This window comes from Impatiens glandulifera, chromosome 7, assembly GCF_907164915.1.
Source record: "Impatiens glandulifera chromosome 7, dImpGla2.1, whole genome shotgun sequence".
In the NCBI taxonomy this organism is placed as follows: Eukaryota; Viridiplantae; Streptophyta; class Magnoliopsida; order Ericales; family Balsaminaceae; genus Impatiens; species Impatiens glandulifera.
Window position 1 is genome coordinate 1,160,843 of NC_061868.1, and position 13,295 is coordinate 1,174,137.

The window sequence follows — 13,295 nt, forward strand, 5'->3', positions numbered from 1 at the left end:
AAATATTTTTTAGATTAGAATTGTTTTACCGAATATTATTTATTTTAATTTTTGTGACTTTAATAAATAAATGAATAAAAAAACTCACTAAGAAAGTTTTAAATTTAGTAGAGATTTTTCTACATTTAAATAAATAAATGAAAGAAATGTGTACCAAATAGCATATTTTATCCACTTTTAATGCTTAGAGCTTGTTTGATCCGGGGGTTATTGGGGAAGGGGAGTAAATAATGGATAAAAAAAATTAGTTGATATAATTTGGGGAAAAAATGTTTTTTTTTTTTTTTTGTGTATATATTATTTAAATATTATTATCTTTAATAAATAATAAAATATTTAAATAAAGAATAGTTTGATATTTTATTTAATGAATGAATTGATTTGATAAATAAAAATATAGGAGATTTGATGGTTGGGTTTTTGGGTAAAATCTCCTAATAACTCATTTGAGATGGTTGATGTTTAATGTTTGATGCTTGAGGCTTAAGTTTTGATGCGTGAGGCTTAAGTTGATGATTGATGTTTAATGCTTGATGATTAATGTTTGATGGTTGATGTTTAATGTTTGGTGTTTAGTGTTTAATGTTTGATATTTGATATTTGATGTTTCATAATTGATTCTTGATGTTTGATGTTTGATGCTTGATGTTTGATGATTTATGCTTGATGCTTGATGCTTGATGCTTGATGCTTGATGCTTGATGCTTGATGCTTGATGCTTGATGCTTGATGCTTGATGCTTGATGCTTGATGCTTGATGCTTGATGTTTGGTGTTTGATTCTTGATGTTAGATGCTTGATGCTTGATGCTTGATGCTTGATGCTTGATGCTTGATGCTTGATGCTTGATGCTTGATGCTTGATGCTTGATGCTTGATGCTTGATGCTTGATGCTTGATGCTTGATGCTTGATGCTTGATGCTTGATGCTTGATGCTTGATGCTTGATGCTTGATGCTTGATGCTTGATGCTTGATGCTTGATGCTTGATGTTTGATGTTTGATGCTTGATGTTTCATAATTGATATTTGATGTTGATGTTGATGTTTGATTCTTGATGCTCGATGATTGATGCTTGATGATTGATGTTTGATGCTTGGTGTTTGATGCTTGATGCTTGGTGTTTGATTTTTGATGTTTGATGCTTGATGCTTGATGCTTGATGCTTGATGCTTGATGCTTGATGCTTGATGCTTGATGCTTGATGCTTGATGCTTGATGCTTGATGCTTGATGCTTGATGCTTGATGCTTGATGCTTGATGCTTGATGCTTGATGTTTGATGTTTGATGTTTGATGTTTGATGTTTGATGTTTGATGATTGATGCTTGAATCTTGATGTTTGATTCTTGATGTTTGATATTTGATACTTGATGTTTGATATTTCATGCTTGAGTCTTCATACATTATGTTTGATTTGATGATTTATTCTTGATTCTTAATTCTTGATGATTGATGTTTGATGCTTGTTATTTTGTGTTTCATGCTAGGTGATTGATGCTCGAGTCTTGAGGCATGAGACTTAATGTTTGATGCTTGAGTTTTGAGGCATTATGTTTGATGTTTGAGGTTTGGCTTGATGATTGATCTTTAATGTTTGATGCAAGTTTGTTGGTATATTAAGATGTCTTAGTTGAATATATCAATACGCTTTTAATTGACACTTATCGTAATGATAAACGAAGTCGTGACCTTCTCTTTGAATTTTCAAAATTTCGAATTTTCTGTAATGGGCGAAAATCTAACGAAGCAATGTCGCGTGGCCAGCTCTTATTGTATATACTCATTTTTTACACCCAATTTATAATTTTTAATAATTCAAATCAATAAACTGATTTTCTAGAAATACATATACAAATTTATTGTACAAGATTAAAATAAATAATTAGTTTAGAAACGATATTATATCAATCAGTTTTCAAATTAATTAAATTCCTAACTATTTTAAATAAACCAAATTAGTATAAATAATAAGATTAAAAAATATTTAATATTGATGTGGTGTTTATCTTGCAGAAAAAAATAATAAAATAAAATATAAACTGCGGCACGAAGGACATAGACACACTAACAGTAGGGATGGCAATGGGGCGGTTCGGGGCGGGGAATGCAATTATCATCCCTGCACCGTTTTAATTTCGGGGATTTTTTTAATACCATCCATGCCCCGTTCGGTTTTTTTCGGTTTCGGGGAATCCCGCGGGGTACCGTTAATAATTTTTATTTTAAAAAATAAATAAATATTATACAATAAAATTATATAAATCAATTTTTTAATATAATATTATATTAAAATTTTATATTATTATAAAGAAATAATTTCAACACTCTTATAAATTATAGTAAATAAATAAATATATTGGTGATTTAATATATTTAATTATGTTTATGGTATTCGCGGCAGAATCGGGGTGAAAACGGGGCGGGGGACACAAATACCATCCCTGCCCCATCCTCGTTCGGTTTCGGGGAAAAACCGTCCCAAACGGGACAATTCGGTTCGGTTTTCGCGAGGCGGGTTCAAATTGCCATCCTTAACTAACAGCAAGGATGACACAAATGAGACGGAAAGTTTTGAAGCGAAATAAAAAATGAGAGAGAACTCAATTTGAGTTTGTAAGAAGATTCTAGGTCCTATATTTGGTTTAAATAGAATTTTAATTCGTTTTTAGCAAAAGAAAATAAAGACTTATAAAAAAATTAAAAATTAAAAATACTAGTTGAAGTTAATCAAAAGCCTCGCCAAAAAATTCTTCAAATCTGTAGAGTTTGTCTAAGCTCAATTTTAAGCTCGTAGAAGTTGCATTGAAAAACTCGAACAAAAAATAAGAAATAAGAGATTACATATAAGACGACATTCATATGAAAAATTTGAGTTATTGAAAATATAAAAAAAAAAATAACTATAAGTATCAAATGGTTAATCAATGTCCTTGTTTGAAAGTATTATTTGAATCACAAAATTTGAGATGAAAAATTTAGTTCATTTAAATAAGACCACAAAACACAAACTTAAGTAGTCGACTTAAATAGTAGAAAACTTAATAAATGCAACAAATAATGAATGTTGTTCAACTTCTCTATAAAAATATAGAGAGAAGAAAACATTTTGAGGATTATGTATGAAAATAGAAACAATCTGAATAAACATAATATTAAAACTAAATCATTGATTATTCATACAAAAGAGTTACTCTATCATCTTATCTTAAAATTCATGAAAATCCACCATATATGTATAATGAAAAAAGAAAACTCCAACTAAAAAAGATTACACTCTATACCCAAAAATATGTAAAATATAAAAACTAAAACAAACCAATACAATAATAATTAAAGTAAAACATGAAGACTAACATATAGGAGGAGCAGCTTAATCTAATCTTCAATTCCTAATTAAAAAAGCAAACCTAGAGCTCAACATCATCATCCATTCACTTACAAAGGTTAAACTGCATCAGCCATTAACAAAGATAGAGGTTAGTTGCTATCTCCACCATCGTCGTCGTCGTCATCATCACCATCTTCTTCTTCTTCTTCCTCATCACCGGACATATTGTTTATAACTTCTGTAATTATCTCCTTAACTTCCGCTTTTCTATGCGTTAGATCTACCCCAAACTGTTTGCCTGTGAATTTTTTTTGTCAAACATATTAATGTCAAGTGTGTGATTCCTAACTAAAACAACTGTAACTAATAAGCCGAGAAGAAGCTAACCTAGTAATTTGATAATATCTGACAAAGTTGCCTGCAAATTAGCAAGACAAAGGTTAAAACACTTCTTGTGCAGAAGGCAATAAAATGAAAAAATATGAAGCAGAGGAACTTACAGTATTGAAGTCCACTTCTTTCAAAATCTCTTCAACCGCTGAATGTATCTCTTCTTTCATCGGCTCTAGCTTTGATTTCTTCCCAGCTTTTCCTTTTCCTGTTTTGATCCATGAAATTTGATATATAATCATAAAATTTTGAGAGAAGGGAGAGTAAGATTTGACTTTGGTAGAAAAAACCCTAACTACTAATTACTCTACTAACCCTATACTAATTACCCTACTGCTCCTATACTACTAATATATCCTACTACTACAGTTACCAAAATGATCAATTCATTACTCAGCTACTAAGACAAATACATAAAATGGTATTATTTTTTCCAACAGGGCTTTTTTCCATGGGGATGGGGCTAGCACAATGGTATTATTTCTTATTGACGGTAAGCGTTAAGGCAATAATCCCACATCTAAAACCAGTATTTATCAACAAAAGCAGATAGCTTAATACCTTGATCCTTTGTCAACACCTTTTTTGATTGCTTCGTGTTTCTTGTGCCTTTCTCCTTCACTGAGGATTTTGTGTCTTCCTTGTCAACTTTGTTCCTCTTATTTGCTGAGACAACCTTTAGTTTTGAAGCTGATCCGGAAGCTTCCTCATCATCACTTGCATGCTTCTTTTTAGTAGATTTTCTCGGGGATTTTGAAGACTTATCCTCCTTGGCAGGTTTGGGTTTGCCACTTGCTTTACTCTCAGGCTCTTTCAAAGTCTTTTTAGTTGTTTTTTTCTCAGATGACAGTTCCTTTTCAGGCTTTTCATCTACTTCATCGTCTTCTTCAGATCCTTCTTCCTTGCCTTCTGACTTACTCACATCATCACTTTCTTGCTCCTGATTCTTCTCAGCATCACCTTCAGAATCAGAACTGTTATCTGAAGGCACAGCTTCATCTTCATCATCTCCATCTTTTTCTGCTTCAGACATTTGTTCATCCTTATCACCAGTTTCAGTTACCTTTGTCTTCTACTCGTGTAAATGAAGGAAAACAAAAGACACAGGAGAATGTTATTGCAAGCTTTATAAAAGAAAAATGGTTTCATATATACATCAAACTGTCACTTCTGAACACTGGGTTTTGTGACCTGATACAAGGGAGTTTAAAACCTAACAATTATCACAACTACCACCCTACACTGGGCTTTCCGGTATCAAAATTTGTCTTGTTGATCTTATCAAAAATCACAATCATCTAAAAAATAATATGATGGTGATCCAAAAATTAATTTGATCATAAATGATACAAAAAATTCTATACCAAATGAAACAAAAAATCACACTACAGTCTAATATAGAAAATAATATGTATCCCAAATGATGCAACAAAAATCACACTATAATCTAAGATCATGATCCAAAACAAAATCGTATGCCAGACAAAACACTTTTCATTTTTAACATTTGACAATTTTCCAATAGATCGTGAGTGAACAAAATACTAGTTTCAAAATGATCTAAGTAAATCAAAAACCTTGACCCCATGTTGAAACACTTATTGTTTTTGTATCTGGGTCTGTTTCCAGATACAAAAACATTTGGAAACTAAATTAGTGAGACAAATTCAGAAAAAAAATAAAATGTTTTTGTATCTTGAAACGGATCCAGATACAAAAAATAATAAGTTCTTCCAAATGGGGTCCCTTATGTGACTCAAGAAAATAAGCCTACTTCATAACTGACTAGTTTTGCAATCGAAATCTACATCGATTTTCCAGGCAGCTTGAGAAAATAGAGGTGTCTAGGAACCATTAGTATGCAGATGTTTTTTTAGATTGCATCAGGTAACATGTACATTCACATTGCTTGAGTTCACAATTGCCAAACATCATACACAAGATTAACACCTACTACTGCAACTTTCATCTCTAAATCGAACAGATTTAACCCCACTATTTTCATGAGCACATAATTGCAACAAGAAGTTAACCTATAAAACTGTGTATTACCGAACAAATCATACATTTTTTTCATGAAAAATAAAAAGAGATCCTTGCAATCAAAACAAATGTCTTGGCACAAGCACCTCATATACCCAGAATCAACAGAACGAACCTATGATCAGCATAAACAGATATTTCTTATCACATAAGCGAGTTTCTAAAAGCCTAAGTTCATAACCTAGCCATTCACATGGCAATTTAAGTATTCATCTATCTTTTAATTTGCAATTGGTACATCAGAATATTGAGCCTATCTGAACTTTATATTACTTCAAAACTAAAATTAAAGGCAAAATTAGTTCAAAGCCTACTTCCAAATAAGATACATGGCTACATTTTTTTTAAAACTCTTTTAGCAACCCCAGTTTCATCTTTTGATTTTAATAAATATCAGAGTTTTATGATAAGATATAACTAATCTAAGAAAAGAAATGAATCAAAGTTCGAAAAACTAAATGAACCAATTAAAGGAACATCAACAAATTATACAGCATCAGATCTCCAGAGACCAAAAGAGGGGTGGATTTTGGGATGAAGATGATCATAACATCTATGAGACCCCAAGAGAATATTGCAATATCCCATGTTAATAAAACAGCATTAGAAGAATTCAGCATACTGACAATCAAGTGTGCACTCAAACACATCTAAACATAAAATATTCTTTAACCCAATATGAATACAAGAAAGGAGTTGATTGTTGAAAAATAATTGGTGCATATCCAATTGCAACATCGAAGGACACAGCTATGATGACTTTGTTACATAAAGTTTTGAAGTGTAGAGAACAAACCTTGGGAAGCCGTTCTCGAGATTTCGTACCCTTTGCCTTTCGCTTTTTGCTTTTCTGTGTATGTAAACAAGTAAATGGTTTTATCTAAATGTCTAAATCATGCCTTCTGAGTAACGAACAATATAAACAAATGTATTTATATCACAAAATCTGTCAGAAAGAGAGATAATATTAACATTTTCACCTGTTCCTTCTCTGCAAGCAGGGTATCTGTGGTAGCATAGGGAGACTCCAAAAATTCCAATAACTTTATTGAAACTTCCTCCTTGAAGTATTGAACAAATAAGATAAAGTTTAATTCCTCATCCATCCAAGTAATCACATACAACTATCACCTAGAAAAACTTACTTTCTTTGCAGAAGTCTTGTTAATTGGAATGTTCAGGACATCGCAGAAATCCAATAGCTTCTCCTTGACACATTTATCAAGTCTCTCCTTAACTTTACCCTTTTGCTTTTCCTGCTGAAAAACATAATTAGTGAAAAGCATCAAGAATTTCAACTACTCTATTGATTAGCCAAAATGATAAATCAACATTATCTAAACCTGCAACCTTCATGTTCACATTTCACAACAGAAAACAAAAGGAATAAGTGAAACATTGATAGAAAGTGAGATTAATAACAAACAAATAAATAAAACAAGTCTTCTAGTTTTGAAGTACCTCATTTTCAATCCACACAAAACCAGAAAACTGGCCAATGTTTTTCTTTAATGTGTGTGTCTGCAAACAAATAATTATAACCAAAAACTTCTTAAACGACTTAGAAATTTGGCACCATAAAAAATTAGTTACAGAATTTGTAAGCTTTTTTACCTTTGTTTTCTTCCCAAAAAGGACAGAGTGAAGAATCTGCAAATTATCATCTGGCTTTCTCTTGGACAACTTGTAAGCCACTGGAAGATTCACATTTCAGAGCACATTGACAGAGAAATAAGTACAGCAAGAAAAGAATGAAAGCACCAAGCAACAGAGCAAACTGATGATTACAGAATTCAGGATTGAAGAAAACAAATCAAATAGAACCCAAATACTTACCATTTGGTATATCTTTAAGTGGCGTGCCTTTACCCTGCAAATATGTTTATCTTTGATGAGGAAAATTGTCATATCAATTGTCTATAACATTTAGCATTAAAAAAATGATTTCAATCACACTACCTTCTCAATTGAAACCACCTTGGTCACACTTCTTGCAGATTGGGGTACTGAAAAACGTTGGACTGTCTTCCTTTCTCGTGTCGGCCTTTCATGTGGCGTAACTGGCTCTTTCAAGGTCTCATCCTCAACCTTCTCTAAGGCTGATGACTTACTCGAATTCTTAGATCTCCCTTTACCGCCTCTTTTGACTGTAATTCCTTCCTCTTTCCCTTCAGTTTCCTCCTTTACTTCTAATATGTCAGCACCCTCCCCTTCGTTCTCATCTTTCTTATCTGTTTCAGCTTCCGTATCCTCTATTCCTTTCTCTATCTCCTTATCCGTCAACTTCTGCAATTGTACCGCATCGGCAGCCGTGTTGTCTTGCTGCTCTTTGGCTTCTAGGGTTTGGGTTTCTATCTCCATTCACGAATCACAGACGAAAAGCACAAACATAAAAACAGATAGTCGCGAATGAGAAACGAGATCGACGAAACCCTAGGTGAGGTGGAGCTGTATAGATAGATCGAGACAAATTGTGAGGAAGAAGTATGTGTTTAGATGAATTACGGATAAAAATTGAAAGGGATACTTACTTGAGTTGGTGAAGCTGCTGCTGCTGCGAGGGTTTTGAAAAATAGGTTATCGGGGAGGAGATTGGATTGTAAGAAGATGATGGATTCAAATTTTCATAGCCAAAATTGTTAGCGGGATCGGCTTCGCCGTGCGCAGGCAGGCAGGCGGGGGTTATATTTTGGAAATCGCGGCAAATGCCAATTCTACAATTTTGGTGTGAGATTGTCAACTATATTTGTAACTTATATTATTATTTAATTAAATTAGTTTCAATTAAAAAATCTCACTAGTTTTTATCATATTGATTCGAGGAGAAATTGGAGCAAATGACTCTACAGATAGGTTGAATAATCAGTGCGGACGTTGATATTCTTTTTTTTAATGATAATTATATCATTACGTAACGTAATTCCAGTTGCGTGACGCAATCGATTTTTTTTTTTTTTTTTTTTTTCCGTCTCGCGGTTGCATGACACAACTAAGGTTACGTGACGCGGTTGCGTGTTGCGATTGCGTGACGCAACTAGGACATTTTCGTCCAAAAAATTTCATAATTAAAATTTTTTAAAAAATAAAAAATTGCGTAACGCAACCTGAGGATGCATGACACAATAGGGACATTTTCGTTAGAAAAAAAAAGGGTCACCAGCGCTATTTAATTTATTTACCCTCACCAAACGCAATTCACCCTGTTTTTAGGATCATTTGCTCAAATTTTACATTGGTTCCAACTAAATTGCTCAAATATTATTTTATTATATTATTTTCGTTTTTTTAGACATGGAAAGTTTTAAAAAATAAAAAATAAAAATTATAGATAAAAAGAGAATGAATAAAAGTAATTTTTTAAAATAAATTGTGCATTAAATTAAAAAACTTAAGAAATTATAGGGTAATTTTACATTTTTACAATAAAAAAAAATAAATTCTGGATGTACTTGAACCTATCTTAGCCCTTACATAAATCTGCTCATATTTATAGATGTTTTGAAAGATTTTTATAATTTAATATTATTTTTGAGATTTGTGTATTTTAATTTGTAAAAGTTAGTTTTGATGACTATAAAATGTGTAATTTAATAAAGTATTTGAGAAAAATTGAATAGAGATAGATTTAATATTTATCTTTTAAAAAAAAATATGAAAATAAAAAAATTCTAAAAAAAATATTATTTTATTTAACAAATTAATTAAGAAAAAAATAATATGATAAATTAAAAAAATCTACATCCATTTTGTGAAAAATATGAATAAGATTGTAATAAATATTATATTTTACATATATTGTACAAATTAAAGTTCGAACCAAGATAAAATTGTGATAATTAAAATCTTGTACAATTCAAAATTCAAACCCTAATTTATAAATAAGATTTAAGTCATATGATATTAAATGAAGTTATTATATTTTAAACACTTTATCATTAAACAATTTTTTATTAAATTAAATTTGTAACTTATAGAGTTTATTTTATTATAGGTGTATTTGTTTATAAAATTAAAAAAAAATAATGTTTGTTTTTAAAAAATTTAACCACAAATAGTTAAACACACAATTCCCAAACACATTTAACAAGACTTATAATTTTTTCAGTTTGTTGAACTCAAATCACTTCTTAAAGAAATTGAGAATATTCATCTCTTGTTACCGTTAGTTTCTTGTTACCGCTAAACTAGAGTAGAGAATTAATGTTTATTTTAATATACATGTAATAACTAGGTTGGAGTAATATACAGATAATTTGTAACTACTTTTTAATTATATTATGTTGAATTTTTTTATTATTAATTCTAGTGAATATTAGTCAGGGATATTGGTCTATTCGTTTTATATTTGATTTAAACAGATTTTCTATTAGTCGGAAGGAATTGTGTAGGGATATTTTTTTGCTAACAAAATGTAAGGATTATAAAAATGCAAGAAAAATAATTATATATATATTATAATATTTGAGTCATATAATTCAAATAATTAATCTTTTTCTTTTATTTAATTAGAAAAAAATTTTCCTTCAAAAGTTCCATATAAAACAATTATTGTATTTTCAAACAAAATAAAAATTATACTATGAAGAAAAAAAACTGGGTAACAAATCAATGACAGCTCAATATATGAACAGGGAAATTGAATGCTGCCATTTATTATATATACTAATTACTACAGTACTGAGCTCGTTTGGTATGATTTTTTGGAAAAAAAAAAATTTATTTATTTTCATAATTTTTCCTATATCACATTATTATTATTATCATTCTAACAATTAAATCACTTATTTTATCAATTAAAATATTTTTTACTCATTATTAAAATAATTTTTAAAATAAAAAAAACACATTTTTAATAATTAATCCAAGTAAAAATCCAAATACCTTACATTTTTTTAAAACACAATTTATTTTTAGACAAAATCCCAATTAACTATAATATCAAACAAGCTCAGGTAAGTGGTAGTGAAAATGTCCAAGCCCACTTATTCCACCTTTAAACCATGATTCATTGAACTAGACCCAGATTGACTAGACCAAGATTGTGTTTGCAATATCCAATTCTCGATCCATTGTGTTAACTCTGGACAAAGTTGGTTCCAAAAATACACAGTCCTCATCCAGGCAGGCTCCAAGACAAACTTCTCCCCATAACACGCCCTTCTTATGATCGATTTCGCACATCTTTCTGCTGACTCCACCGGCGAACGAACCATATTTACCTACATACGCAACAAACATAACCTTCTTAAAGAACGGTCTAAGCCAAATCAATTATCGAAAGCAACTTAAAAAATAATACGATAATAACTCATGATAACTTAAACGTGGTAGTTTTAATATCTCTAATTTAAATGTGTTATTATGATGGTTAAGAATTTCTATTTTTTTTTAATAAAAAAAGTAATCCAAATTTTTAAACTCGGATATCTATTTAATTAAAATATCATGAAGGACAACCTTTTCAATTGAATTACCTTTTAACTAAAATATCAAGAAGTTAACTTATTTTTATACAAAATCCAAGTATTTTGTATTATATTGTGTCTTCATTACTTCATATTATTTTCATTAATTAGTAGTGGTTGAATTGAATTACCTTCTTGATAAATTCTTCAGCCATAGTCATTTCTGAGTTCACTAAACCTGGTGCCACGATTGTTACTTGAACGTCTGATCCAATCTCCGATCTCAAAACTTCGTAAAAGCTTATCATCGCACCTTTTGTAGCCTGAAATGCTCGATTAATTACTCTACTAATACTCGATATAAAATCGTATAGAAGAAATTTGTAACTTGGATAAAAATGAAGGCATTTTCATACACTATACATCGATATACCCGGAATGGGTAGCCATGCGCCCGAAGATGCTACTGCAATGATCTTCCCTTTGTTCTTCTTTAGGTATGGAATTGCATATCTGGTTAAATAAATTGTACCCCAAAAGTTTATGTTCTGCAAAAGAAAATATATTATTAATTAAGTAATATTGACACATGTGAGATTTTTTTGACCTGGGTTTTAGTTGAAGTTTTATAATATATTTAGTGTGTATTAATAAATTCACTATTATAATAAATAAATGAATAATACCATCATGGGCATAAAAGAGTCAAAATCAGTAATATCTTCAAAAGTGGAGACTGGATTATGAATTCCTGCATTGTTCACTAGATGATCCACTGCATGTTACAATATAACCAAAATATATTAAACAAACTTCAAAATATAAAAGTATATATACATAAAAATTTAATTATTAAAAGAACTAATATAGAAAAACTTAATTAAACTCACATATTCCAAAATGACTTATTGCTTTTGCAACACATTCTTTGCAGTCCTTGCGTTTTGACACGTCGGCACATGCCACCAGCACCTCCGGCGACCCTAACCGCCTCGCCTTCTCTGACACCTGAAAGAGTCGCTCTTCTCGCCGCACAACAAGCACGAGCCGAGCTCCTTTCCTTGCATACTCATATGCGAGTTGCTAGGTTTTTTTTTTTTAATAACATTAATTTAAAATGCTCATAATATATTACAAAGTTTAAATGGATCGATCCACACAAGTATTTGAGTAAAAGAGTTTCCAACTATAAGTTATGCAAGTTTATCACTAGTAGTAGGTCAATATTGTTTGTATTTGAGTTTTTTAAATAATTAATGTTTATATTTTCTGGTGATACTAATGGAACAACCAACCGTGAATTTCTGATCTGAATTGTCTCATTTATATTATTTATGTATCTGTCAACACTAATAAACACAATTAAATTTATAAAAATATTGATTTTTTTTTTATATATTATTTTATAAGTCTTATATTATTTATCTACTTTTTTTTTATGTAATTTGTAGTTTTGTTATGCTTAATCATCTCCTATTTTCATAATACATAACCATTTTAAAGAAAGAATTAAATTATTGATATGGAATTGTGAGAAATTGAGTTATTTATCTTAAACAAAGTATATATATATAGGATGAAATGAGGTTATTTAAATAAAAATTGTTTTGAGAATGATTAAAATAATAGAATGGAAACTTACCTCTCCTATGCCGGAAGAAGCACCGGTGATGAGGACTACTTTTCCGGCGAGATTAGCCTTCTTAAAGAAACTGTTTGAAATGAATTTGATAATATTATGAAATATAATAAGAGGCAAGATGATGGGGAACAAGAAGATTGATAGAATTGGGGCAATAATATCCAATATGTCTTGAATAAAATCCATCTTAGATTCTCAATTCATCTACCTCAAATTATGATCATATATAACGACATAAATTTATATACAATTTTGTCCCTTTACTTTTAATCAATGATCATTAAAGTCCCTTGACTTTTAAGAGATTCATTTAACCCCTTTAATTTTGTATTTTTTACAATAACCCCTCTAATTTTGTATTTAATAACTAGGGTTGATTGGAGTGACTTTTATATTTGTAACTTATTTGTTATATTTCGTTGCCAATATATATATAGAGCAATGTCTTTTTTTTTAAAATATAAAATAACAATTTACTCTAATAAA

At 30.3% G+C, this 13,295-nt stretch overlaps 2 protein-coding genes across 2 annotated transcripts; both read right to left on the bottom strand.

Annotated features, from left to right (window-relative positions):
• Positions 1-3,123: 3,123 nt before the first annotated feature.
• On the bottom strand, positions 3,124-8,471 carry LOC124945678 (DEK domain-containing chromatin-associated protein 1-like). The gene is made up of 12 exons (XM_047486148.1): positions 8,294-8,471; positions 7,722-8,210; positions 7,599-7,632; positions 7,377-7,456; positions 7,224-7,283; positions 6,908-7,018; positions 6,743-6,823; positions 6,559-6,612; positions 4,281-4,791; positions 3,830-3,927; positions 3,717-3,747; positions 3,124-3,627 (listed from the first exon to the last, which is right to left on the bottom strand). Exons 2-12 carry the CDS (start codon positions 8,121-8,123, stop codon positions 3,479-3,481), a joined length of 1,611 nt encoding a protein of 536 aa, XP_047342104.1. The 5' UTR covers positions 8,124-8,210; positions 8,294-8,471; the 3' UTR covers positions 3,124-3,478.
• A 2,225-nt stretch (positions 8,472-10,696) lies between these two features.
• LOC124944840 (11-beta-hydroxysteroid dehydrogenase-like 4A) lies at positions 10,697-12,995 on the bottom strand. Its single transcript, XM_047485184.1, has 6 exons — positions 12,810-12,995; positions 12,058-12,250; positions 11,854-11,942; positions 11,584-11,715; positions 11,359-11,490; positions 10,697-10,981 (listed from the first exon to the last, which is right to left on the bottom strand). Exons 1-6 carry the CDS (start codon positions 12,993-12,995, stop codon positions 10,745-10,747), a joined length of 969 nt encoding a protein of 322 aa, XP_047341140.1. The 3' UTR covers positions 10,697-10,744.
• Positions 12,996-13,295: the final 300 nt, after the last annotated feature.